This window comes from Trachemys scripta, chromosome 4, assembly GCF_013100865.1.
Source record: "Trachemys scripta elegans isolate TJP31775 chromosome 4, CAS_Tse_1.0, whole genome shotgun sequence".
Taxonomy (NCBI): Eukaryota; Metazoa; Chordata; order Testudines; family Emydidae; genus Trachemys; species Trachemys scripta.
Window position 1 is genome coordinate 104,845,907 of NC_048301.1, and position 13,223 is coordinate 104,859,129.

The 13,223-nt window shown below is 39.6% G+C and overlaps 1 protein-coding gene across 4 annotated transcripts in view; it reads left to right on the forward strand.

Moving 5' to 3' along the window:
• NAP1L4 (nucleosome assembly protein 1 like 4) overlaps positions 1–13,223 on the forward strand; it is a 65,182-nt gene that overhangs the window by 44,471 nt on the left and 7,488 nt on the right. For 3 of the 4 annotated variants that reach the window (XM_034770257.1, XM_034770258.1, XM_034770255.1), the window contains exons 10-14: positions 263–408; positions 5,700–5,722; positions 6,111–6,230; positions 7,601–7,630; positions 9,424–9,480. In XM_034770257.1, coding sequence (XP_034626148.1) covers positions 263–408; positions 5,700–5,722; positions 6,111–6,230; positions 7,601–7,630; positions 9,424–9,480 — 376 coding nt within the window. Of the gene's footprint in view, positions 1–262; positions 409–5,699; positions 5,723–6,110; positions 6,231–7,600; positions 7,631–9,423; positions 9,481–10,734; positions 10,773–13,223 lie in introns of all 4 variants that reach the window. The other variant, XM_034770256.1, reaches the window with a different exon arrangement.

The window sequence follows — 13,223 nt, forward strand, 5'->3', positions numbered from 1 at the left end:
GTGCAAAAGGGTGTTAACAGATCATTTGGCTCCTGCATTTAAGAAAATATTGGTTTGTACATTAAACATTAGTCCTTGTAACTACAACATTAATAAGTTCAATATGTTCAAAATAGGTTTAGCATTTTGTAAAGCAGTCTCAATTATCTAGAACTGCAAACAGTCTGCCTTGATTTTTTTTGTTGCACTAAATGCCTTGTTTCCTCTCCTCCCCCCAAATGTCTCTTTGCATTAAAGCCTTTATTCCTTGTGCTGTCTTTAGGTGTACTATTGAATGGAAGAAAGGAAAAAATGTTACAGTTAAAACAATCAAGAAGAAGCAGAAACACAAGGGTCGAGGCACAGTTCGAACAATTACCAAACAAGTACCCAATGACTCTTTTTTTAACTTCTTCAGCCCCATAAAAGGTAAGCTTGTTTGAGCAGCAAAAAATATCTGGATTTTTGCATAGTTACCCAAACTCTGTTTTTATAAAAGTAGTTTCTTCACCTTGGCTATAGTTAGGCTGTTATCTGTAACTCTGCTTTTATGATGTGACTGTTGTAACATATAAACATCTTCAAATGAGTGGCTAAATCATTCCTGAGCAGTGGGATCTATATTGGGAGAGTTTTAGAGTACTGAAACAGATGGGGTGTTATCACTCTACTTTTGACAGTGTAAATATCTGGAGCCTGAAACAAGTGCTACTTATCAGCCCCAAAAAGCGGTTATTTGCTAATAACTAAACTCAGATTTTGCCTTGACTATAACTGTTAAATGAGTTACTCTAGCTATAATCAGCTAATTCTTCTATTAGCTGAAGAAGAACAGTATAGACAGGACTCCTTTTATTAGCATATTGTGGCTGGCCCATGTTTTTAATATTGCTAGTTTAAGGATATTTTACTTTTTACCACAAGGTGGCTCCATACTTCTATTCTAGATGTAATGTGTGAAGATTTCACATCCAGTCTCAGTTGGTTCAATAGGCTGATCTTGCTTATTAAGCCTTCAGGGTAAACAGGATGTAACGACTGTAATTATGTTAGGGTTTGCTATAGTGCCTATCACTATATCCAAGTGCTAAACTGACCAAATTAAGCAAAATTGCTAATGGACTTCAAGAGGCCTTGTGCTCTTTTCCTTTTCTGGTTAAGCACTGTTTGTTTGCACCAGGGGGGTTTCTGCAGTTATGTTTATCTGCCATAGAGAAAAAAAATACATACCTGTGATTGCAACATCTTTAAAGAATTTTAGTGTAATATGTTATGTTCGTTCCTTGTTGGTCTCTAGTTGATATTTTAGAACACCTATTTGTAGACCTTGAAACCTCTGTAGTAATAGGAGTAATAATACCTTACTCTTATATGGGACTTTTCATCAGTGTATCACATTATGTAGGATGTAAATAGAAATGCCACCAAAAATTGTATTTTCATATAAACATCCATTTTCTGCAAACAAGACAATCACAAGTTGCCTGAGTTGTAGCTGGATTTGGGATGTTGGGGATATAAATATAGTGGGCTAGATTCTTTGGCATGCCAGAGCTCCATAATCTGGAAAGTGGTGCAGATTTAGCATTATGTTACTTTTCTACTTTGATCCTGTGGGTATCCAAAGACCACATTGGCCTCTGTTGCAATTTAGAGAAGCCACAGAGGTGCTAAACTTATGCTGGCTGGAATGGTGCTTTGGAGACCATTTTGTTGACCCCAGGGTTGCTGGAACACACTCCAGCTACGTCACCACATGTCCCAAACTTGCCTCTGGAGCAGGACCAACTGGTGTAGAGCTAACTGGCTTTATCTCTAGGGGATTTCCCTATGATAGGAGTATTCCCAGTGGCTCATTTAGGATAACTTAAGTTTCACTTGTGCTATCATGATTCAAAGAGAATTTAGCTTGGGGTGCAGGTTTGGCCACTACATACTGTTATATGTCATTCAAGATGGTTTGAACTGTGTTAGCATAGAGAAATTCCTTCTGCAAGTTATACCAGTGTGTATTCTGTCTGTCTGGAATAAATATGTGACTTCTTCAAATGCTTCCCAAATCTTGGTGCTGGCAAACTGATACTGATGAGCTGTAAGGTCAAAGAAAATGGCACACATTTTGCTTAGTACAGTGTATAGATAATTCTCACATACATTCTCCTAATGCCGCAGACTGCTTAAGTTGGAAGGTATAAAAAAAAGTAGACTTTTTTTAATATTTTAAACTATACTTAACTAGATTGTAAACAGGAGTCCAACCATCTGAGATTGGTCTCCGATGGCAACCTCCAACCTTCTCTTTAAATATGTGAGTTTGAGAAGTGTTTCATCATGTGAACTTCATAGATGATGCACTGATCAAAATGGTCATAGCTTTTTTTTTATTTTTTATTTTTTTTATTATTTTTTGGTAGATGTGACTGTTTTTGTAAACTGTCTGGTTAACCCCCTTGGAAACACCAGCACATGTTGTATAGTTTCTGCAAGCCTTTCATAATTAGGGTTGGATTGGCTTTTTGTCAGTACATATGGATTTCATAGTAAACACACAAACTGATGAAAATGTTTATTTCCACTGATGATTGAAATTTACAAATAGACAAAGTTAAAAAAAAATGCTTTAATTTATTAGCATTTGATTTTAAGGATATTTAATATATATTTTCCTGTGTGATGTTGATCCCTGTAATTTTGTGCCACTGAAAATCTAAATCAATACAGTTTGGGGAGGAGGAGCTTAAAAATAAAAACCTTCAATTATACAAAGAAAATTAAACTTGAATACTGTCAAGCCTATTCATAATATATAGTTCATATTTGGAGTAGAAAATACTTGCACACGGATTGTGTGTAAATATATTAGGGCTGTCAATTTAATTGCAGTTAACTCACGCAATTAACTCAAAAAACTAATCATGATTTTAAAAAATCGATTAATCAGTTTTAATCTCACTGTTAAACAATAGAATACAAATTGAAATTAAATATTTTTGGATGTTTTTCTACATTTTCAAATACATTGATTTCAATTACAAGACAGAATACAAAGTTGTACAGTGCTCGCTTTATATTTTTTACACATTTGCACTGTAAAATGATAAAAAATATTATTTTTCAATTCACCTCATACAAGTACTGTAGTGCAGTCTTTGTTGTGAAAGTGCAACTTACGAATGTGGATTTTTGTTTTGTTACATAACTGCACTCAAAAACAAAACAATCTAAAACTTTAGAGCCTACAAGTCCACTCAGTCCTACTTCTTATTCAGCTAGTTGCTAAGACAAATAAGTTTGTTTACATTTACGGGAGATAATGCTGCCTGCTTCTTGTTTACAATGTCACCTGAAAGTGAGAACAGGCGTTTGCATGGCACTGTTGTAGCTGGCATCGCAAGATATTTACGTGCCAGATGCTCTAAAGATTCATGTGGCCCTTCATGCTTTAACCACCATTCCAAGGGACATGCATTCATGCTGATGACTGGTTCTGCTCGATAACGAACCAAAGCTGTGCAGACCAACGTATGTTCACTTTAATCATCTGAGTCAGATACCACCAGCAGAAGGTTGATTTTCTTTTTTGGTGGTTCATGTTCTCTGGTTTCCACATCGGAGTGTTGCTCTTTTAAGACTTCTGAAAACATGCTCCACACGTTGTCCCTCTCAGATTTTGGAAGGCACTTCAGATTTTTAAACCTTGGGTCGAGTGCTGTAGTAATCTTTAGAAATATCACATTGGTCCCACCTTTTGTATTTTGTCAAATCTGCTGTGAAAATGGTCTTAAAACAAATAACGTGTGCTGGGTCATCTGAGACTGCTATAACATGAAATATATGGCAGAATGCGGGTAAAACAGAACAGGAGACATACTATTCTCCCCCAAGGAGTTCAGTCAAAATTTAATTAACACATTTTTTAATGAGCATCATCAGCATGGAAGCAGGGTGCAGAGCTACAAGGGGGATGGCTGAGTGGGGGCACAGACACATGGATATGAGGGGAGGGGGCTAGCTGAGGGGGGGCTGGGACACATGGGGATAGGAGCAGATGTGCCTGACTGTATGGGAGAGACTCTAGAGGTCAGCCAGGGTCTGCATTGGGGATGCTCCCTAACAATCCTTCCTGCCCCTCCTCCCCCCCCCCCCCCACCTCTTCCATACTTTTCCCACCCGTCCCCAACAACCCTTCAACCCAGGCTCCTTCCCAGCAATTACTTCCCTCTTCCTCAGCTCCTCCGTTACCCCTGACTCCCCCAAGCCTTTGCACTGCTTCTGAGGGGTGCAGGAAATACAGTTCTGTACTGAAGTTTTAAATTATTAAATTATTCTATATTAATATGCCTAGTAAGGAATCTATTTGTCAAAAAACATTTCCTGAAGCTTTTTTGTTGTCTGTATTGTTACAGACATACTTGCTGACAGGTATTTTGAAATAAATTACCAAAATAATTGAAACTGGTATGATGATATTGTGGTGTTTTAACAAAATATGCAGAATTGTAAAATGTGTGCAGAATTTTTCATTTTTTGGTGCAGAATTCCCCCAGGAGTACAGCCTGCTGTGCACTCCATAACGTTTGTGAGGCTATGGGTGAAAAATTTCCTCTGGTGTGTAGCATGGAGGTGGATCGCCTGACAGCTGATTTTGAGCAGCCAGAAACCAGGGCTGTTAGAGGGGCACAATTGGAGGCTATTCAAATCAGGGAGGCTTTGAGACACCCTTTTGACAAAGAGCTCCAATATTGTCTTTCTGTACAGCACTCTGCCATATTTTAACTTGCTGCCTTGCATGAAAATTTTGATAATTCCTAACCATGATTTGTACAAAGCAAATGAACAGATTGCCACTGTGTATTAATTCCATCAGCAACCACCATGTGTAGGAGACAAATAAAGATTGGTTATCTTTCAGAGTGTTTTTATTAAATACCAATTAACGACACACAAAAGGCTTGGTGGGAAGGGAAAAACAAATGAAGGGCAGTATAGGCTTTTATGGTTGTGTGTAGTTGCTATAAGCTGAGAAGCTGTCCAAAAGGGTGGAGTGAACGGGATACTGAGACAGGTCGGGAAGTTGCAAGGAATATGTGTGAGGAGTTGGGGAGGGCATGGAAAGTAGTTCTCTATCGGCTGCAGGGGAGGGCTGAGCAAACATGAATTCTGCCTGCAGTGTGATTAAAGACTTCAACATCTCCATTTTCTCCTCCATAAATTTTATCATCTGCTCCTGGCCCATTAAAATTCACTCCTGGCTCTCCTTTCTGTCCTGCCTGGCTATTTTATAATTTTCTTTTAAAGTCTCTCTCCACGCTCTGCGTTCTTGTTTTTCGGCTTGTGAGGATTGGAGCACCTCTCAAAACATGTCCTCCTTGCTCCTCCTTTGTTGCTTCCTTATCTGTCCGCAAAGCAGGAGAGTTTAGTCGGCGGGATGGAGCATTGTAGTGTGTACACCTCCACTATTTTGTCAACAAAAGTCGACTTTCGTTGACAAAGCTCTGTAGTATAGGCAAGGTCTTAGACTGAAACTGAATTGTTTTCCTTTCAGTAATGCTAACAGGGCCTAGCACTTGCAGGCTTTACAATTCTAATGTAACAAACACTAATCCACACAATACTTGTATGAATAGAAAACTTCTCATAGAACATCCTGCAAGCTTGAACAACCAGATGGACTGGGTTTTTCAGTGTTACATGAATTTTTTTCCTCTTTCTATTTGTAGTGTCTGGGGATGGAGAGTCATTGGTAAGTCTCACTTCAACAAGATTTGAAATCTCTATACTATATTTTTGTCCTAAAGCTCCCCTTCCTAGGCTTTACTCAAATGCATACATCAGTGATCACACACATTTCTCCATTAGTCTGACTTTTGCCTAATAAGAAATCTGAGCTACAGCTTGATTTTAAAATAACATACTTTCATCATTGGCCCCAGCACTTTCCCCAATTGCCCATTTCTTCCACTTCTGACTCTTCCACTTCATCCCCAGTTTCTCTGTATTACACCAGCCCTTCTTGGTAAGAGATCAGGTTGGCCACAGGATATCACTGAACCATGATGAACAGCATTATATCTGCACAGTGTTGCATTTCCAGTAGTAATTCTCTAAAATCCGATTGACTTGCTTTACAGGATGAAGATTCAGAGTTTACTTTAGCTACAGACTTTGAAATTGGGCACTTCTTCCGTGAAAGGATAGTCCCTCGTGCTGTGCTTTATTTCACTGGGGAAGCAATAGAGGATGATGATAACGTATGTATATTGTTCACCTATCTTGTATGTCTTTCTCTACATAAAAGCTGCCTATTATTCTTGTAACTGAAATAGTAAATACCATTACTTTCTCAAGTGAAATGAAAAAGCAGAACTGGTTTTTCTTTGCATGGGAATAAATTACTTATCAGAATACACTGAGATAACGTGCTGAATAGGGTCACATTGCACTTTTTTTTTTAACCTTCCATTGACTGCCTAGGACTTCTGAAATCAGGTAGAGAGGGTTCTTTTGGACAAGGCAACAACCACTGTATCTTTATTATTGTAGCCCACAGAACTGAACCTGGCCATGACTGTGCTTGCTGAGCTGTAGCTGCACATTTGATTGGACGTCTGAAGCAATATAGCATCTAGAATTCGGTTTCCTTGAGTGGGCAACTTCACACTTTTTTTTTTTTTTTTTTTTGAGGAAACAGGAGATGCAGCATTTAAAACACTAGCTCGAAGCAGAAGAGAAGGCTTCTGGACTAAGGAAGGATTGGCCTTTTTCTTTAAAGATGTGTGTATTTCTAAACTATATTGCCTTTACCAGTTTGGTAGGCAAATAATTTTAAATACCGCTTTGAAATGAGAAATTTTTTTGTAGTATCTTGTCTTCAAACAAAGCCATATTAAAAAACAATGTAATATCACTTATGCTGAGTACCCTGATGAATGCAGCAGATAAGAACACCAGTATACTGCTTAAACTTGCACTAGTATAAATATACTAGTCATAAGATGGTAATAGCATCCTTTATTTGTAAATTTCTTGCTCTTAAGTTTCTCCTTAATGCTGCTTGAATGTTCAGTTTGTTAAAAAATATACATTATCCAAGAAGCATATTCATTATTTGTATTTATTCCCTGAGTTCAATTTGTAAATTAAAAGTAGGGCTTATGGCTCCTCCTTTACTTAAACTTGTATTCTGTCTATATAATTTCTAATGATTATACCCCAGTCACTGTCTTGCTGAGCTGAGGCAAGTTGTGATTGAAACTGCACATCTGACTAGTAGACACATGTCTGAAAAGCTATATTCCAGGTTTTGGTGTCGCCCTTTTTCCTGATACAAGATTAAATGGCAGTTGTCCTGGAGGCAGCATTGTGTAGAGGCTACAGTGAGTGGGAGAACGGGATAAACTGGGAGTTGGGAGACATTGATTATAGACTTCGGATGTTGTCACCAATTCTGTGTAGGACTTTAAGCAAATAACTTAGTTCTGTGTTTCTCCATCCACACCTGTAAAATGGGGTTAGTGCTTTAGAAGGTAAATTAAGCGTTTTGAGATTACTTGAAGGGTACTTGCATTTGCTAATTGCAATAAAACATTCTGCAAACGTAAACATTTTATTTTTGTTTTAGTTTGAAGAAGGAGAGGAAGGAGAAGAGGAGGTGAGATGTCTATTGTGTCGATTGTAGATCACTAATCCATATTCTCCTTTCTGAAATAGAAATATCTAGCCCCATATAGGACAAACAGAGATGTGTGTATTTCATGGTGCCATGTTCATACTCCTCTACAAAAGTCATTATAGCTTAACGTTAAGCAGCTGTAAAATCTATACAGATTCTAATTTTTGCTGTATGTATATTCCATAAAAGCATGCATTCCAATTATGTCTAGTATCTCAGCTGCATTATCAAAATATAGTTGCAACTTTTTAATATTTGACAAAGGAGTAATTGATTGTCACGTCCATTTTTTTAACCATGACTTAATGTTGAAATTGTTTTGTGGGCAGATGTGAAGATTGCATTGCACTGAAAAATCTTGTGTACCTGTTTACCAAGTTAAACCTTGGGCTGTAAGGAAGGCTAATGGGAAACTCAATCCTAGTTACACGCTGGGGGGACACACTGGACAAGACTTGTGAACTGTCTGTTTTAACTGTTCTAGGGATGAGGCTTGGTCGTCTCGGAAATTAAATACATCCTTTAATTAAGAATTGTTATAATGAGTTTAATTGGGTTCACAGGCAGTTTTGTATTATGGCAACCACTGTAATCAATTTTTTTCCAGTGTTACTAGAGCACAAACATAGTGATGATAGGCTCTATACAAAATCTCTGCGCTAAAATGAATATAAAAGCAACATTGGGGACAAATCAGTGCCTTTGACAGATATTAACTATTTGCTTTTTGCCCCTTTCACTATGATGTGCTTGAGAATCTTTTTTTCATAAAGATGCCATGGTAGTATGACCTAATCAAGTACTGGAATGCAGTACATCACCAATTCTTAGACTGGTGGCCTCCTTTGACCTAGCAGATCACATCATGCTGCCTCCTTTTCCCCTGCTTCCCTAGGAGTCCCAGCTTTTTTGCAGCGAAAAGCTTTAACTCTTGTAAAAGCAGATGAGAAAGAGCTAGCCCAGGGGTAGGCAACCTATGGCACGTGTGCCGAAGGCGGCACGCGAGCTGATTTTCAGTGGCACTCACATTGCCCAGGTCCTGGCCACCAGTCCAGGGGGCTCTGCATTTTAATTTAATTTTAAATGAAGCTTCTTAAAAATGTTAACCTTATTTACTTTACATACAACAATAGTTTAGTTATATATTATTCTCGGCTCTCTATGAGCTGAGGGGTGAAAACAATATCTAGACTTATAGAAAGACCTTCTTAAAAACATTAAAATGTATTACCGACACGCCAAACCTAAATTGGAGTGAATAAATGAAGACTCGGCACACCACTTCTGAAAGGTTGCCGACCCCTGAGCTAGCCTATCTGCCTCCATTGAGATACTACAACTTGCGGTAAGACATGTGCAAGAGGAAGAACAGAAAGGATCCAGGTGTAGTGAAGAAGCATGTGCGTGGGGCACATGACTAATCAAAGAAACAGATGAGATAAGGGTTGAAATGGAGGAACAAAATCAGACAGATCCACTAGCTGTTTTTTTCAGAAGTACAAAACTCAGAATTGTGTTGCACTTTAAAAAAAAAAAAAATTCTGTGCAATTGCAGTAACTTCCACGGGAATGTTACATTCAGATCCACACTGACATTTGAGACTTTCTGGACCAGATGACTGGTTGTCTCGTCCAACCCAAGTAGATTTATTTTTCACAGCTGACACACACAGGAATGCAATAGAAGGCACTGCATAGTTGGCTTTGTGCACCGTAAGCAGTTGCTTTAATCTGATTTTAATTCCTGTTAATCTCTCTTTCTTTTATCATAGGAATTGGAAGGTGAAGAGGAGGGAGAGGAAGAGGAGGATACAGAGAGTGATCCTAAGGTTAGTTTTGTGTTTGGGCATATATACTTATAGTACATTAGAATTGTACAAACTGTGACCATGAACAACGTATCAGCATTCTATGTTATCATTCTCTTCATTCCTGTTCTTTTATACTTTTTGTATTGTGAAGGGAATTAACTACTGAACTGCAGATTTTCTTAAATATTTTCCTTAAATTATGAATTGCATAACAGTATTTATTAGACATGTTAATTTTCTCACTTACCTACACTGGGGAACAGATGTGATTGATATGCTTACCACTTTCCTATGTAAAATTTAAGGTGAATATGTAAATATTTGCAAAGAAACCAATTTACAGGATGTGTAGGTAGACATCTTATACCAGTTTGAAGTCTAGTTTTAGAATGAATTAATGTTTCTTTGAAAAGTCTGTTTGCTAGCTCCATCTACTTTTCTCCTATAGTAACTCTGCTCCTTTCTTTGTGGTTGCCTTGCTGAATCCCACACACTGCCATCATGTCATTGTGTTTAACCAGAAGAAAAGCTGAGAGCTAGTACAAAATATAAGGCTTCGTTTAAAACTCAGTAAGATATGGTCACTGCTCCCCCTTTTACCTAGTTTTCAGCCATAATTCTGTCACCCTGACAGCAGCTAAAGTTAATGAAAAGGGGGAGGAGACTGTTCTGTTCATTTTGCTATTAAAGTAGCATCTTTCCATTTCTTTAATGGCAATAAGTATCTAAAACTTACAATACTTTCAATTTGAGAGCATGGTACTGATACACCAGACCTTGCAGAATTTATCACAATATGCACATTATACTATTAAACGCTTTTAGCCTCCATGCCAGGAATTAATCCTGTCTCTTGTAATAGTAAGTATTAAAAGAAGTCTGTACTCTTGATGAAACATTTGTTTGAACAGGGAAAGAATAGCACTTGTGGAAACAATATTTCACACTCCGTTTTCATGGCTCTCCTGAATAGAGTAGCTGGGGGGCGCAATGATGGGTGAGCTGAGAATTAAAAATCATTGGTACTGGAGTAATGGTGTCAAAGATACTTCAGGGAAGCATCATACCAGTTACTGTATTCTTAATTACAGTGGCCATACACATTTGCAGTGCTGTAGATCTGTATTCAATAGCATGCCCTGTGGAGTGTGGTATTCTGCAGAACCACGTCTTAAGCTATCTCAGAACATTGTGGTTGTTGCCTCCTGTATAATTTTGTACATTTCACTTTCTTTCATGCTGACAGTTCCTTTCAATTTTTTTTCCATTTAGGTGTAATTTAAGTCTGTTTATCATTCATACATTTCTAGGTAAGGTGGAATTCCATTCATACCTAACTTCCAATGTGTAGCCCATGCAATGTGGTTTATTTATAGCTACCTTTCTGGTTTAAAAAAAAAAAAATTAGGCGAAACTGAGGTTTTAGGCCTCATTTGCAGTTCAGAAAAGTGTAGAGAGAAATATCTGTGGCTGGATACCCATGTATCGTATCCATCGTATCCTTAGAATAGATTTGTATCTAGATTATCTCCTTGCCTCCCTGTTGCAAGTTTATGCTTGCATTGTAGCATTCCAAGGTAACATTATATACTGAACATACAACGTTCTCGGGACACAAGTCATACCTCTGAGACTTGTCACAAAGATGTTCTCTCTTGTATCTGGGTTTATACTGTGTCTTTTTAGTGTGACTTTTTTAGTTCGTTTTCATTGATAGATCTGTGTTTACAACACACTTGCAACTCTCTCCTCCAGTTCAATCCTTCCCAACTCTGGTTGAAACTCTCCTCATGAGTCACTGACTTATTCTGAATTTAAGTATTTTATCTATAATCACTCTGCTGTCTCTGACAGCTACCCACTTCTCCAGATTATCTTCTTTCTTGGGCTTCCATGACTCTTTACTTTGCTGGTTCACTTATCCTTCTTTTGGTGTTGCTTTCATTGGATCCTGTTCTCTGGTGCTCCCTTCTTCCCCCTCGCCCTGAGTGATCTTGTCTGCTCACATGGGATTTTCTCAAATCTACCTGTTCCCCCTCTTTCCTAAGGTTTGTGCCTTTCTGTTTTTCTGTTTCCTCATAGCTATCCTGCTGCTTTCCAAAACACATGACAAACTGGACTCATTCCTCCTAACCTTCTCACCATACCCTGTGATTTGACTGATTGATAACTCCACTGTACTTCTTGTCACTCAACTTCAAGACTGAGCTTATCTTGTGATTTGTTCTCTACAAATCTAATTGCTTTGAAAACCAGCCCCTATCCCCACTGCCAAAACTCATTCATGTCGTATTCCCTCGCGCTCATCTGGACTGCTCAACTCTCATCTCCCCATCAGTGGCTCCCCGTCTTTCAGAATAAAACTTAAGATTGGCAAGGCTCCAATCCTGTCAGTACAAAAAGTTTATCTTCCATTTCTCCCATCTTATCTCCTTCTTGCTGCCTTCCTTTTTAGTCACTCTCTGTTCCCTATGCCTGGGAAGGCATTACCATTTCTGTGCACCAAGAATCCTTGCTCTCCTTCAGATCTCTCCTCCTAAATCCACTTTTTGCCTAATTGTCCACTGACATCCATTCCTGTGCTGTCTACTCCTCCCTTCTTAAATAGCTCATTTGCTATATAAATATCAGAATATGCTCCATTTTCTTGCTTTGATTTGCTTTTTTTTGTTCCCTACCCATCTGTCCTAAGTTTGTCTAATTTAGATTGTAAAGTGTTCAGGCAGAATCATGTCACTTGTGTAAAGCAGTGTGCAAAGGGTTGGTGTTGTATAGAGGTGTTAGGTTTAGAAAGGCTGTACACCTCTACCCTGATATAATGCTGTCCTCAGGAGCCAAAAAATCTTACTGCGTTATAGGTGAAACCGTGTTATATCGAACTTGCTTTGATCCACTGGAGTGCGCAGCCCCGCCTCCCCCCCCACCCCCTCCGGAGCGCTGCTTTACCACATTATATCCAAATTTGTGTTCTATCAGGTCACATTACATCGGGGTAGAGGTGTATAAGTAGCCAATTAGGTGTCTTGTAACTGGTACACTGTGTGCCTTGGAGGACCCTTGTTAGCTTAGCTTCACTACTTGCTGGATAGTAATCAATCTATCGGGGATCGATTTATCGCATCTCATGTAGAACGTGCTCCCCATCTACTCCAAAACTCCACCAGAGCGTCGATCCCGCGCCGTGAGGATGCGAGGTAAATCTATCTAAGATGCATCGACTTCAGCTATGCTACTCTCGTAGCTGAAGTTGCATATCTTACAGGGCCGACTCTAGGCACCAGCAAAACAAGCTGGTGCTTGGGGCAGCACGTTTTTAGGGGCGGCATGGCCGGCGCCAGAATGCCGCCCCTAAAAATGTGCCCCGGCCGCCCTAGCTCACCTCCGCTGCTGCTGCCACGGCGCGCGAATCAGGGTCTCCCCCTCCCTCCCAGGCTTGGGAGGCTGGGAGGGAGGGGGAGAAGTGGCACCTGCGCCGTGGCCACTCGGAGTCTCCCCCTCCATCCCTCCCTCCCAGGCTCTCAAACCTGGGGAGGGGGGAGACTCTCCCCCTCCCTCCCTCCTAGGCTTGAGAGCCTGGGGGGAGGAGGCAAGGCTGGGGATTTGGGGAAGGGGCGGAGTTGAGGCGGGGCCGGGGGTGGGGTAATTAAAGAACCGGGGCGGGGAGCGGCCAAAATTGTTTTTGCTTTGGGCAGCAAAAATCCTAGAGCTGGCCCTGATATCTTAGATCGATTTCCTCCTTTTCCCCCACCTCTCCCCCCCCG